The sequence below is a fragment of the Aquarana catesbeiana genome, linkage group LG02 (assembly GCF_042186555.1).
Source record: "Aquarana catesbeiana isolate 2022-GZ linkage group LG02, ASM4218655v1, whole genome shotgun sequence".
Classification (NCBI taxonomy): Eukaryota; Metazoa; Chordata; class Amphibia; order Anura; family Ranidae; genus Aquarana; species Aquarana catesbeiana.
In genome coordinates, this window is record NC_133325.1 from 66,355,966 (window position 1) to 66,371,945 (window position 15,980).

The 15,980-nt window shown below is 44.6% G+C and overlaps 1 protein-coding gene across 2 annotated transcripts in view; it reads left to right on the forward strand.

Moving 5' to 3' along the window:
- DEUP1 (deuterosome assembly protein 1) overlaps positions 1-15,980 on the forward strand; it is a 113,237-nt gene that overhangs the window by 37,605 nt on the left and 59,652 nt on the right. For both annotated transcript variants that reach the window (XM_073612997.1, XM_073612998.1), the window contains one exon: positions 13,857-13,970. In XM_073612997.1, the coding sequence (XP_073469098.1) occupies positions 13,857-13,970 (114 nt within the window). The remainder of the gene's footprint in view (positions 1-13,856; positions 13,971-15,980) is intronic.

Consider the following 15,980-nt stretch of genomic DNA (forward strand, 5'->3'; position numbering starts at 1 on the left):
ACATCCGACGCTCCATAGAGGTCTATGGAGGGTCTGTTCAGGTCCGCCTAAAAAACTGACAGGCGGACCTGAATGGATCGTTCATGTGAAAGAGGCCTTAGTCTTTATGTTGTGCAGATGTGGCGAATAGGTGTGATTGGGTTTCTTATACATGTCTTTTCCTAATGGGTTCTCTTTAATGCTTTAACAGTGAGGTCTGACAACATTATTTAGAGAGAGGGGCAACAAGGTACCATTATTGTGCAGCACCTCTAAGCAAGTGTGGTGTGTGTATGTATATCTCTCTCTCTCTATCTATATCTATATCTATATCTAATAAATATATATATTTTTTTAATCTACGGTAAGTTGATCACCAAAAAATTAAGCGTTTTAAATGCTTATAGGTTATAACCCCTGTTCGGGGGGTGTGTGTTTTGTTTTTTTCGCCATCTTTGTCTCATTAGGGGGATTTTTCTTCACTTCCTGACCCATAGCCAAAAGAGGAAGTGAGAAAAAATCCCTGTAAAGTAAGTGAATTCTTTGGGACGCCCAGGTCACCAGAACTAGTGTCACCATTGGAAGATTTCCCCTCTATTTTCTGGGAACAACCCAAAATTTGTAATTTTCTTTACTTTACTTAACTTACTTTCGCTTTCAATTATAATGGTAAACGAGACAAATGGAGAGGGTGGATCTCCTTAAAGTGGATGTAAACCCTTACAGACCACTTTCACCTACGGTAAGCCTAGATTAAGGCTTACCTGTAGGTGCTTGAAATATCTCCTAAACTTACACGGTTTAGGAGATATTTACTATTTCCCCGAACGATCCCGTCTTCTGCGCATGCGCTGATGTATTCGGCGCATGCGCACTCTTGAAAGGGCACGCTGTGCTGTTTCAAGCTGGGGTCATGCCCTGACTGGCGGCTCCTGCGCCTCCGGCCAGTCACAGAGCTGGAGTTCGCGGCCCCGGAAGGAAGAGGGGTGAAGAATGGACGCTCACTACCAGTGAGGAAATCGGGGACATCGCAGGCTCCTTTGTCAGGTAATTGACACATAATGGGCTACTATGCGATGCATAGTAGCCCATTATGCTTTACCTTTGCAAGGAAACAAAGAGGAAGTAAAACCCACTAGGGTTTACTTCCTCTTTAATGGGGCACAGACCAATCCCAGCTGGTCACATTGTAACCAGGAAGTGCCGTTTGTCAGCTTTTCCTCTATTCGCGCTGACAAGGCACTGGTAGAAGAGAGCCGATCAGCAGCTCTCCTGACAGGGGGGTCTGCACTGATAATAATCAGCGCATTGATCATCAGTGCAGACCCACCAGGGATGCCAATCAGTGCCCATTAGAGATACCAGTCAGTGCCTACTCATCGGTGCCACCCATCAGTGCTGCCTATCAGTGTCCACCAGCGCTGCATATTCGTGCCTCATTAGTGCTACCTTACCAGTGTCCCTCAGTGCAGCTTCATCTGCCCGTCAGTGAAGGAGAAAACTTACTTATTTACTACATTTTTATAACAAACGAAGAAAAACTTTTTTTTTTTTTTTTTTTAATTTTCGGTCTTTTTTTTGTTTAGCAAAAAAAAAAAAACCCAGTGGTGATCAAATACCAGAGGTGGGGGACTCGAGTCACCTGTTTGAGGACTTGCGACTTGCTTGACAAAATTAAATAAATAACTCGACTTGACTTTGACTTGGGCTATTTGACTTGCAATGACTTGGCACCACCAGTGCTGTGTCTTGGCCTAGGCAAAAGCCGCCCCCCCCCACACAACACACACACACACACACACACACACACAAAAGAAAGCTCCCCCCAGGTCCCGGCTTCGGGGTAGATCAGTATTTTGACTTAAAGCGGGGGTCCACCCACACCGCCAAAAAAAAAAAATATTAAAAGCCAGCAGCTACAAATACTGCAGCTGCTGACTTTTAATACATGGCCACTTACCTGTCCCAGGGTCCAGCGATGTCGGCAGGGGACGCCGAGAACCCGCTCGGTTCTCGGCAGCTGCCGCCGCCATCCTAGGTGAGGGAATCAGGAAGTGAAGCGTTGCGGCTTCACTTCCCGGTTCCCTACTGCGCATGCGCGAGTCGCGCTGCGTGTCCCTAGTGGTCCCCGCTCTCTCCTGGGAGCTGTGTGATTCCCAGGAGACAGCGCGGAGGGACTGGAAGTGGCGTAGACTCCCATGGGAGTCTATGCCGGAAGTGGGTGCAAATACCTGTCTTAGACAGGTATCTGCACCCCCCTCCCCCAAAATAAATGACTTGACTTGACTTGCTTGACTTCTAGCAGGGACTCGACTTGACTTGCTTGCTTTTCGCCACAGTAACTTGGGACTTGCTTGTGACTTGAAGGTTAAGACTTGAGACTTGCTTGTGACTTGCACATATGTGACTTACTCCCATCACTGTCAAATACCACCAAAAGAAAGCTCTATTTGTGGGAAGAAAATGATAAAAAATGTTGTTTGGGTACAGTGTTGCATAAACACGCAATTGTTGTTCAAAAATCCACAGCGCTGAAAATTGGCTTGGGCAGAAAGGGTGTATAAATGTATTGAAGTGGTTAACCACCTCAATACCGGGCACTTACACCCACTTCCTTCCCAGACCAATTTTCAGCTTTCAGTGCTCTCGCACTTTGAATGACAATTACTCAGTCATGCTACACTGTACCCAAATGAAATTTTTTATCATTTTGCTCACACAAATAGAGCTTTCTTTTGGTGGTATTTATTCACATATTCATTTTTTATTTTTTGCGATATAAGCGAAAAAAGAGCGAATATTTTGAAAAAAAACTAAATTTTCTACTTTCTTTCTTTTTTAAAAGAAATAAAAAAAAAATCAAATTTTGGCGAAAGTTTAGGCCAAAATGTATTCTGCTACATGTCTTTGGTAAAAAAAAATCCTGATTAGTGTATGATAATTGGTTTGTGTGAAAGTTATAGAGTCTACATACTAAGCTACGCATTATTGAAAATGTATCAATCCTAATGCACTGATGGCCTATCTCATTTATTGAGGCCCTAAAATGTCAGGACAGTACAAATACCCCCCAAATGACTCCTTTTTGGAAAGAAGACAGTCTGAGGTATTTAGTAAGAGGCATAAAGAATTTTTTGAAGTTGCAATTTTTTTCCCACAATGCTTTGGAAAATTAAGAAATATATCATTTTTTTTTTCACAAAGTTGTCAATTTAGAAGATCTTTGTAACACATAGTATGTATATAGCAAAAATGACACCCCAAAATACATTCTGCTACTCGTCCTGAGTATGGCAATATCCCATATGTGTGACTTTTCCACAGCCTGGCCACATACAGAGGCCCAACATGCAAATAGCACCTTTAGGCTTCTAACACATAGCATGTACACACCAAGAATTACACCCCAAAATACATTCTGCTGAACAAAGGGTAATAAAAAAGGCTCACCTATGGTTTTAGCAGGCAGGAATACCATTCCAGAGCAGTCAAAGCAGACAGAGATATGGAAAAGTATGAACATGGTCCATGGTTTAGCAGGCAGTTCAGGTGGCAGGCAGAGGCATGGCCAGTTCAGGTGGCAGGCAGAGGCATGGCCAGTTCAGGTGGCAGGCAGAGGCATAACCCGTTCAGGTGGCAGGCAGAGGCATGGCCAGTTCAGGTGGCAGGCAGAGGCATAACCCGTTCAGGTGGCAGGCAGAGGCATGACCAATTCAGATGGCAGCACTATAACATTTAGGCCTTGGCCAAGTAAGACCTGAGGACAGGGCTAGAATCTTCTTCCCACCCAAATCTCTACGAAGCCTCCGAGTCTCCAGACCCTAATCCGATAAACAAAAACCCGGAGAAAAACGTTTCCGTCTCCAAAACGTCTCCACTCGGAAAATCTTTTCTGGAGCCCCTCAAATATGTGAGACCCCTGTGCTGTACTCAAATGATCAGTTCAGGAGGCAGGCAAAAAGAATGGTCATTTAACAGGCCGAGGTCAATTCACATTGAAGTCAGAAACATGGTTGGCAGAGGCATAGTCGTAAACAGTCCGGGTCATTCACAGAAATGGCAGATGGTGGAAACTGGATAAAAAATCATCTTCATTTTACTAATAGTGTAGTGAAGTATGATAGCTCCGATAGCACGTTGCAATACAGAGGCCTGGCTGGGAGGGACATTGGGGACAGTAGTATCGGGTGTCACGGCGAATTCCTCTACTTGAACACACACAGCGTTTTTTGGGGGGTTTGCGACATGTTTGGGTGAGAGAGAGGATTTTGGAAAAGTGCCTTTCATGGAGTCTGGCTAATGTATCAGAGCAAATTAGTTGAGGGGCTTGGCCATGGGGATAGAGAAGGGCTGTGATCACGTCTTCTTTGAATTTAGATAGGATAGGGAACTTTGGGTGCACTTAGAAAAAATGATATACGAATTGAACATGGCTAGTTGCATCAAATAAATGGCAACTTTTTTGTACCAAAACAGTGATTTCCTCGTGGCCAAGTAGGGTTGCATCATCTGGTCGTTCATATCCACCCCCCCCCCCATGTAAAGATTATATTCATGCACACATTTTGGCTTCTGGACGGGGCCTCTTCTCTTCAGTTCCACCAAGGTGTCATCATGCATTGTGGAAAGGATGTAGACCTCTCTTCTTTTATCTCTCCACTTCAGCACTAGTACCTCTTCAGTCCGCATACTGGCCATTTCCCCCTGTTTCAATTTCTTGGCAACCAATCTCTGTGGGAAGGCTTTGCGGTTGATCCTTGCTGTCCCACAGGCCACAGTCTTCTTTTGGTACAGATGGCGTGAAAGTGGGAGACTCGTGTAGAAATTGTCTACGTATAGGTGGTAACCTTTCCCAAGCAAATAAAAGAGGAAACCACCGCGCTATATACTATACACAATTAACACAATCAAGTAAGTAAATAAGGAACAATTGAAAAAAGAGCAGCCGCTTAAAGGTGAGATACACACACTACAAATTAAATAAACAAAGGAAGCAGCGCTATAAATCAAATATGTGATACTAGACCACAATTAGTGATTAATGGTATATAAAGTTCATGTACAATCAAGTGACACAGTAAAGTTCAATCAGTGAATGAAAGTCTTCAAAGGTGCAATGGATAAGAAACCAGACAACTGGGTCCCTTGTTAGGCAAACGCAGATGGGACTGGATATACCTTCACCACACCACAGTGTTATGAATAAAATGGACGCTTACCAAATGGCAAGCTTAAGAAAGCTTGTGACCTTAACCCGGTCGGGGCCTTTTCTGAGATGGGAACACCTTTAGACCACTCTTCAGACCGTGGATGGCTCACTATCCTCCACATAAGGAAACCAGGATACAGGGAATACTATACTCCTATCTTGGAGTTGTTCTCACAAACAATGCCCCAAAAAAAAGGAAGAGCACATAGCGTAATCCTGGATGGATATTTATTAAAGAACAATAAAATTACACTTACAGTGTGTCGAATAAAAACAGCATGGAAAGCCGGCCGGCTAGCACGAACACCCGTCCTACAGACGGTAGATACGGCACGTCAGCACGTCAGCACACCCGACGTACGTTTCGTCACACTTCTGACGTCGTCTGGGGCACGGGCGACGCACTGACGTGTCGCTCATAAATAACAAACAAATGTAACCAAGCCTCGAAATGAAAACAAAGCCGGAAATCACCTTGCGCTCCACCGAGTAAGGGCGGAAGATATAGAAACGCCATCTTAACTAGGGGATCCCATGTTAATACAGGTGCCAATTTTGTTATTATGGCAGGCGTTATAAATTAATGGGAAAGGGAGGGAGGGGAAAAAAAATATATATAGTAGGCTCACTTTTACCAAGTTTGAAGGCAAATGCCAAGTTAGATTGAAGTTAAATTGGTTATTCAAACTTTAAAGGGGCCCAACTTCCCAATGGTAAGGGGCGCACCATGGCTTAAATATGACGCCTAAATCGGTGAACTTATAGTTAATCCGATTAGTATTGGCCTAATAAAAAGGCGCCGAAAAAGGGACATTATCCTAGGTGACATAGCTGGAGAGGGAAAGGAGATTTCTCAAGAAAACGGATCGTAACTCCTATATTCCTCTGAGTAGCTGCCATCATAGGTCATGGCTTCGGTCGGTACCTAAGAGCCAATTAGGTACGCAACTGCTCTGATGACTCTCAGTTTTTGCAACAGGCCGGTATTTTGATAAATAGGTTTGTGGAAAAAGGGTATACCAGAGAATCCCTGACTCATGCTTTGGAGGGGGTAAAGGATATAGATAGGAGACAACTACTGAGTGAGAGGGTGCTTCCCAGAGAGAATTCGATAACTCTGCCCTTTATCACCACCTAGTCTATCCAACATGACAATATTAAAAACCTACTTAAGAAACACTGGCACTTATTGGGCAATGATCCCATCTTAAGAGGGGTTATCCCAGATAAGCCACAAGTGATTTTTAAGGGAGCATCATCCCTTAGGAATAGATTAGCCCCGAACGCTCTTGATCCCCCCGTTAAGGGTATTCAAGGTCTTTTTGATAACCTTAAGGGGTATTACAAATGTGGGAGATGTCGGGTTTGCAGGCTAAATTCTGTACCATCTAGACGAACCCTTAAATTTACCTCCTCTAACACACAAGAGGAGCATGATATAAAACCTTTTATCACTTGCACTACAGAGGGGGTCGTCTACCTACTACAGTGCCCGTGTGGCCTACAATATGTGGGCAGGACTAGACGACCCCTCTCTGTTCGTTTGAATGAACATATTACTAACATCAAAAATGGCTTTCCTAAACATTCTGTTTCAAAACATTATCTGGTTTCTCATAACAAAGATCCCTCTAAGACTTTATTTTTAGGGATCGACAGGTATCGGCCTCACTGGAGGGGGAGCTCCCTGATTAGGAGCATTTCTAAACTTGAGATGCTCTGGATACATAAAATTAAATGCTACGTCCCATATGGACTCAATGTGGATACCGACACTAATGCCTTTATTGATAACTCATAATGAACTCCCTATGTTTAGCCCATTGATTATTAACCAACTGGTGTTTATGCACTTACCATATGCTCTGACCCTAGTCCCACATTTTTTTAGTGTGATGGTGGTTTGATGCCATTTATTATGTTTAATATTATACTTTTTATTTTTATTTTCTAATTTTAATTTTAATTTCTATATGATTATGTAATAATGGAGTTATTGCTTGTTATTACCTAATTTCTGAACTGGTTGTTTATACGAGGCTGAGAAATCTCCTTTCCCTCTCCAGCTATGTCACCTAGGATAATGTCCCTTTTTCGGCGCCTTTTTATTAGGCCAATACTAATCGGATTAACTATAAGTTCACCGATTTAGGCGTCATATTTAAGCCATGGTGCGCCCCTTACCATTGGGAAGTTGGGCCCCTTTAAAGTTTGAATAACCAATTTAACTTCAATCTAACTTGGCATTTGCCTTCAAACTTGGTAAAAGTGAGCCTACTATATATATTTTTTTTCCCCTCCCTCCCTTTCCCATTAATTTATAACGCCTGCCATAATAACAAAATTGGCACCTGTATTAACATGGGATCCCCTAGTTAAGATGGCGTTTCTATATCTTCCGCCCTTACTCGGTGGAGCGCAAGGTGATTTCCGGCTTTGTTTTCATTTCGAGGCTTGGTTACATTTGTTTGTTATTTATGAGCGACACGTCAGTGCGTCGCCCGTGCCCCAGACGACGTCAGAAGTGTGACGAAACGTACGTCGGGCGTGCTGACGTGCCGTATCTACCGTCTGTAGGACGGGTGTTCGTGCTAGCCGGCCGGCTTTCCATGCTGTTTTTATTCGACACACTGTAAGTGTAATTTTATTGTTCTTTAATAAATATCCATCCAGGATTACGCTATGTGCTCTTCCTTTTTTTTGGGGCATTGTTTGTGAGAACAACTCCAAGATAGGAGTATAGTATTCCCTGTATCCTGGTTTCCTTATGTGGAGGATAGTGAGCCATCCACGGTCTGAAGAGTGGTCTAAAGGTATTCCCATCTCAGAAAAGGCCCCGACCGGGTTAAGGTCACAAGCTTTCTTAAGCTTGCCATTTGGTAAGCGTCCATTTTATTCATAACACTGTGGTGTGGTGAAGGTATATCCAGTCCCATCTGTGTTTGCCTAACAAGGGACCCAGTTGTCTGGTTTCTTATCCATTGCACCTTTGAAGACTTTCATTCACTGATTGAACTTTACTGTGTCACTTGATTGTACATGAACTTTATATACCATTAATCACTAATTGTGGTCTAGTATCACATATTTGATTTATAGCGCTGCTTCCTTTGTTTATTTTATTTGTTTATTTAACCTTTCCCAAGCAGTGGTTCGATCAGCTGGCAGACAATTTTGCCACTTGTTCCCATGTAGGTAGGGCATCCAGGGGGGTTTAGCTGTCTATCTTTTCCCTCATAACCCGTGGCCCTGTCACATGCCTTATAAAATTTTACCCCCCCATCTGGCTCTTTTACTGGGGAGGTATTGCTTTATGCAAAGTCTTCCGGTGAAGTGTACTAGGGATTCATCTGCACAAATTATTTATATTAGGGGTAAACATCTGCTTGAAGCTAGTGCAAAAAAAATTGATTAGGGGACGAATTTTGAATAGTTTATCATAATTGGGATGATTTCGAGGGAGGCATTGGGCAGTCTTGTTGAAATGTAGAAACCTCATAATCATCTCATAACAGGTTCTGGACATAAATGACGAATAGACTGGAATGTGGTGGATAGGTTGGGTAGACCAGTAGGCATGGAGTTTATTTTTTTATTTTTTTGTCAGCCCCATGTTGAGGGTTAGGCCAAGGAAAATGTTAAATTCTTTCACGGTGAGGGGTTTCTAAACAAAAGGACGGGCATATGTAGAATTAGGATTGGTGGCTATATGTTGGCTGGCGTATAGATTACACTGCTCCACAATGTAGGTTAGGAGATCATCGGTAAAAAATAAGTGAAAATAATAAATTGGGGTTACATTTTCCAACTTTATCTGAGGGCCTGGCTGGGCTGTAAAAGGGGGAATTACAGATTCTAATGACGTATCGGGCAGCCATGTTGGATACAGTAGAACATCTGGGAGGCTAGTATGGGCCCTGCCTCATTGTTGATGGGACGCCCCGTTTCTAGCATCTGGCCTATCCTCTAGGAAGGTTGCAGAACTGCTAGTGGATGCCTGCCTATCCTGGCGTGCTGCGCTGCTGATGGATGCCTGCATATCATCATGGAGTGCTGCGCTGCTGGTGGATGCCTGCTGTTTGATGCCCTGGAGTGCTGCGCTGCTGGTGGATGTCTGCGCCTGCTCATATCTCTTGATCCCCTTTGTTAGGATTCTATCCTCCTCTGTTTCTATTTCAGAGCCACAACTTTCCACTGGCTCATATTCACTATCCGAGTCTGACAGAGAGAGTTCCCCGCTACTCTCGTCTTGGCGGGCAAATGTGCCAGATGTTGGCGGGCAGATGTTCACAGGCAGATGTGCCAGATGTTGGCGGGCAGATGTGCCAGATGTTGGCGGGCAGATGTGCCAGATGGTGGGCAAATGTGCCAGAAGTTGGCGGGCAGATGTGCCAGATGTTGACGGGCAGATGTGCCAGACGTTGGCGGGCAGATGTTCACTGGGACAGCTGTATGACAGGTGTTTTCACTGTGTGGACACTGTGTTTTGGGGGCACTAGCTGGGTGATCAGTGGGTAAAAAGCAAAGAGCTAAAAACTCACGGATCTCCTGGCTGCAGCACAGATTGTCTCTTCCTCTCCTCACTGACGGGCTCTGTGTGAGGAGAGGAAGAGATGAGAGCAGTTACAACTGCTCTCTATTTACATTACATGACGGCTGTGATTGGACAGCCGTCATGTGATCAGGAGGGTCAATCACATGGCCCTCCTGTCGTGCATACCTTTCCAGTCTCTGGGGGGGCACAGGCAGATCAGGATCACACCGCTGTGCGGGCACATGGCCGCACGATCCCCTGACCAACATCACACACACACATACCCCCCCCCTGTTTACATCACGATGGCTGTGATTAGACACAGCCATCATCTGGATCAGGAGGGCAGATCACAGTGCCCTCCTGCCGTTCCGAGATGCGGCGTGTCCGTGGGACATGCGTGCATGGGGATCGCACGGGTGTGCGGTCGAGCGCCGCCCCGATCCCGCTCCTTCTGAAGGACGTTCAGGAACATCCACTCAGAACTAGAGAGCGCCCACCCGGACATTTATATACAGTGGCCGGGTTGGAAGTGGTTAAAAGAAGCTCTCCAGTGTCACGCTGTCACTGCTGCAGAGGCTTCCATTTTCACCCAATCTTCCTTCCTGGTTTGGGGACTCCGGCCATCTGGATGAGCCACGATGATGTCACTCCCACACATGCGTATGGGAGTATCGGCCGCAACACGGGTGTGCCGTTCCTTCAGAGTGCATGCACCGGTGACGTTACCAGCTGCTGCTCACTAGAATATCTCCTAAATGGTGCACGTTTAGGAAATAATCATTTTACTTACAAGTAAGCTTTATTATAAGGTTACCTGTAGGTAAAAATAAGAAAAAAGCATTTTAAGTGACGGCTCTGACTCTGCTAGGGCCGCTGACATCACCTACAAGATGTCTCCGGGCTTTTGGATGTCAACACAAGGGGGGCTTTTATTGGTAGATAACATGCTTAAAACCTGCTAAAATACACATTAAACTCGTGGAAAGATTGTTGAAATAAAATCTCTGGTGACAGGGTCTCTTTAAGCCGGCCAATAATCCAATCATACAATCTCCTTTAAGATTTACTAACATTTGTGTAGTACAGGGGTGTACCTGATTGGATTTAAATGAAATGGCTTGTTTGCCAAGACACTGTCATCTTGTGGTTAATGGTGCACCAACCGTAAAAGGATATTGGACAGGGATTGCATAATCAGGTGGTAACATGTATAGACATTATCTTAGGTTTGGTTTCTTCCGAGTTGTTTTCTATATGTGTAACCTGTATAGACATTAGGGTTGCACCAATACTAGTATCGGTATCAGTGCCGATACCAAGCATTTGCATGAGTACTTTTACATGTGCAAATGCTCCGATGCTTGACCCGATTCGTGGCAGCAGGCCAGTGCACCCGGTGTCCTCAGCGTAGTGGGGGGGGGCGGGCAGCCTCACAAATGATTGGTGTGGTAGTGGGGGTAGTTACAAGCACTGATCTCCCCGTATAGCTTTTCTGACAGCCGCTTCTTCTCCTCTCCCTCCCGTGGCTGTCTGGGAGACTGGTGCTTCTAACTGTCCCCACTGCATCGATCGTCCCCGATTTTGTCCCCTGTATACTCCCCTGGTCCCCCCCATCGTCCTGGATCTGTCCGGATGGAGAGCGGAGGAAGGAGCCGGTAAATCTGTCATTTACTGGCTCCTTCCTTTCCCGAATGCACAGTCCGTGATTAAAATTTAAAGAAGATGGATCACAAGAAACGCAGCTAGTGCGATACGGAAATGGTTCCAAGGTCCAGATGTGCCAGTAGGCAAAGTTCATTCACTGCTGAGACCAGACCAGGGTTTAGGGGTTATGGTCTGTATCAGTGTGGACAGCCAGCTGTAGACAACAGAAGCGACGCTGTGGATATGGGTGAGAGAGAGAGAGAGGAGCGGCGCCGCTCTGAGCGTATGTCAGTTAAAATTCAATGTTTAATAAAAGTAAGATCAACACACATTTTGGTGAGATATGTGCATGGCATTAGTAGCTTGGGCTCCTGTAGTCCAGCTGAGCAGCGGTGGTGGTCAGCAGTTCCTGGTGGTTCCCGAGGCTGACGTCTTCTCAAAATGTGAGTTGATCTTACGTTTATTAAACATTGAATTTATTAAACATTGCATTTTAACTGACATACTGCACTCAGAGTGGCACTGCTCTCTTCTTACTCTCTAACACACAGTCAGTGATCACTGACTCTGTCCATTCATAACTGAGCATCGTAAACTTTTAGTGGAGCCTCTGTCTCCTGTCCATTCATTTTCAGTGCAGCTGAGGCTGCAGAGAAAGGGAATGGGGACTATCTGTCCTCCGCTTCATTCCCTGTCTCAAAGGGAAGATGTCAGGGTTCTGTTTTGGGCCCCTGATATCTCACCAAAGCCCCCCCCTCAACAGGGTTAATTAAAACAAAAATAATAAAAATAAAAGGGAAACATTTTAATAAATATTTAAAAGTTAAATTGTAAAAACAAAAAAACACTGACAACATCCATTCTCCATAACCCCCACCCAAAAAAAAGAAAGCATTGTAAAAAAATAAATAAATAAAAAATAAAATAAAAAAGCCGCATATTTGCGTATCTCCCTTTGTACTGGGAGTGCGTCACACGGCACGCTCCCAGCACAGAGACTGGGGTCTCACTGTGAGCCACAAGCCCCGTTTTACTGATCGGGACCTGGAACGTTCGATTCACCTGATTGCTGTGATAGCCTCCGATTGGCTATCACAGTGATCAGTCACTGTGAAGCCCGTCCTCATGTTTTCTGTCTCTGTGAATGGAGAGGAAAGAAAAGATATATTGTATCTTTCTCTGTCCTTGCAGAGATAGGAAGAAATATATATATTGTAAAAAATAATATAAAAAATTAATTGTAAAAAAAAAACAAAAAAAACCCCAAAAAACAAAAAAAAAAACTACTTGCACAGTCCACGCCTCATCAGTGCTGCATATTAGTACTACTGTCACATGACATTAAAGGAGAAGTATAGCCAAAGCTCTTTTGGCTGTGCTTCTCCTATGGATCACAGGAGTGCTCTCTGCTGACGTCACAGAAATCAGTCCAGACACCGCGTCATTCCGACGATGGGAGTCTGGATCCGCCAGGTGCCTGGACTGATCCCCGGCTCCCTGAGAGGCTGAGACGGCTGCTCCCTGCCCCTCCACAGCTCAGCGCTCCGATGAGCGAGGAGGGAGAAGAGCAGAGAGCTGTGAGAACCGAGCCATTGGCGATGTTCGATCGCTCGGTTCTCAGTGTGGAGGCGCCAGGGGACAGATGCAGCGTCGGACCAATGCTGTATCCACCTCCACCTACATCCACCTAGGTAAGTATGAAAAAAATCCCATACTTCTCTTTTAAAAAAAAAGTATTGGTAATCGTTATCGGCGAGTACTTGAAAGAAGTATCGGTCTTAAAAATGTGGTATCGGTGCAGCCCTAACAGACATGTGTCTAAAATATTAAAACCCGACCCTAGAATTTTTTTTTTTTTTTTTACTGTATAATGTGGGGACAACAGTGAGTTCTTTTATAAAGGTTGTCATTCCCCTTTGAATGCTTCCATTTTGTTATTTGGACCATACAGCAGGCAGAATCTCTTTTCCTTGGTGCACTATGTGGTGATGGCCCATTAATTACTGTGAGGTTGTTTTATCTCCGTCTCTGCGCTGTAATTAAGAAATCTCTTCTGGTGCTTAGCTTGTCTCTGACTGATATAATGCCGCAAATCCCCGTGGTGTACCCGAGCCGTTTCTCGGTAGTTTGTTGTTTTATTGGCTGTGATCGCTTTGATTCATTGAGTAAACAGTGATTTCTGAGTGCAGCAATTTGCAGAAGGTTCGGCGCGCTCTAATTAACTCTGTAATTACTGTCATTGTACACGTAAATTTTTCACATTCGCTAGGAGCCTTTCAAGGTACCGGAATAACATGCTTATTCAGTGATGTGAGGAGCAGCGGTGTGCAGAGTCTTAGCAGCAAATCACCTTTCTGATTACTGTTGTCAGATGAAACTCCAGCTTTGTTGAGAAAACTATGCGTATGGGTAAAAAATAAAATGGTATGGGTCTTACACTGATGAAATTTGTACCTCCCTTTTATATTTCTGATCTCTCAATTACAGGAATATAAAGTTCAGGCTAAACAATGGCAGAAGCAGAGGTTGATTTATCAGAATGATTTAAATGCGTTGAATGAGAAGAGGAAGGCTCTACAAGAAAAATGTGACTTTTTCCAGGTATGCTTTTTGCCATTTGTAGACCTGTTGAGCTGCCCTGACAGCACTGTTTAAATGCAGAAAAGGAGGTCATGTGTGCACTTGCAGTTAGTGGTTGTAGACCTTACACATGAAACATGAACAAAGCATATCACTCTATAGTGTGTACCTGTTTTAATCCAGAGCACTAAGTGTCATTTCTATTTGCTGCCTCATTTCTCGGCTATCTGTACGAGTCACTTCTGACAGGTTTTCCTTATCCGAGAGATACAAATGTAACAGGGGAGGGATCTTTAGCTCTTTAGGGGGGGGGGGGGGAGGTGTCCCTTCTCAGGCTGTATAAATCCTGCACTTTGAACTGCTTTAGAGAAGAGAGTGCTGCAAATAAACTGGTACAACATATGTGAGGGGATTTGATTCATCTGTGTATCGTTCACTTCACTGTGTATATGCAAGGTTTTACAACCACTTTAATGTTATGTAGCTCACAAGTAAAGCTGGGTATATTCACAGGAATATACCAGTACCTATTGCATACCTCCCAACCGTCCCGGATTCACTGGGACCGTCCCAGGATTTCAGGTAAATCCCAGTGTCCTCCGAATCTGGGCTGAATCCTGCAGTGGAGCCAAGTGCTGGAACAAGTTCCAGCACTTGACTCCACTAGTCCACCTGGCAGGTGCAGCTGTCAAGGCTGAGACTCACTCGGTGCCCCGCCAGCACAGCTCCCCCACCCCTCACTCACCCGCCAGCTCCATAACCCATAAAAATGGGTTTGGAGGGAGGCTAGGTCAGCTCTGAATCGGCCCCATGTCCCCCTGTGCCTGTCCTCAACCCCTGGCCAATTATGTGCTTGTGAAGGGGTTGTGTGGGCAGGAATTTTAAAGCAACGCAGAGGATTTCATTGCCTGAGATTCTGGAGACCGGCCAGCCTCGGGTGAGTGAACTCTCCCCTCTCTCTTCCTTCCATGTGCCATAGTAATTCCTCCTTCCTGCCTTCCATGTGCCATAGTGATCCTTCCTTCCTACCTTCCATGTGCCATAGCGATCCTTCCTTCCTGCCTTCCATGTGCCATAGTGATCCTTCCTTCCTGCCTTCCATGTGCCTTGGTGATCCTTCCTTCTAGCCTTCCATGTTCCTTAGTGATCCTTTTGAGGTTTATATGTATCCCTGAGATTCCAGCTTGTGGCACTGCAATCAAAGCATATTTTATAGGTACAAGGAAGCCCAGGTTTTGTTTAACCACTGCCCTTAAGCTCCTCCCATGATCATGTTTGGCCACACCCACTTTTTGCAGGTCACGGTCTCCCTGAAATGTCCCTCATTCTCAAGTTCAAAAGTTGTGAGGTATGCCTAATTGTCGGAATCTTCAGGAGATTTAGTCCATGGTACTTTCCAAATAAACATATAAAGCAGGAATATTCAATTAGCTGACCTCCAGCTGTTCCAGAACTACAAGTCCCATGAGGCACAGCAAGACTCTGACAACACAAGCATGACACCCAGAGGCAGAGGAATGATGGGACTTGTAGTTTTGCAACAGCTGGAGGTCCAGTAATTGCATATCCCTGATATAAAGAATAAGTAACTGGAGCACCTCATTCATAAATCACTGTAGTTTTTGCATCTGGCCCCACTTTTATGGGTAGCTTCATTATTATTCTTTTATGTACAGTAGATGCTCACAGTGATGGGAGAAAGTATTCTGGCACCCAAGGCTATGATCCCAAAGTATGCTATTCCCCTTCTGCAGCTGAGACGTGCTTGCATGTCTGCACATATGGTGGCCATCTCTTTGTGCAGAAATGACAGGCGCCGTTTGCCCCCCTATACGGAATGGGACGGGGGGTTGCGGCATAGTTATACCAGTGTAATTTATTTAACCAGAGGTTGGATTATTCAAAATTTACAAAGGCAATAAAAGAATTCAGAAATAGCTAAGAGGGGTAAGTAGGGAACATGACACACACACATTAATTAAAAAAATTAACTGCAGTAACTTAAACTAAGAACTAGCAAAAGAGATAAAA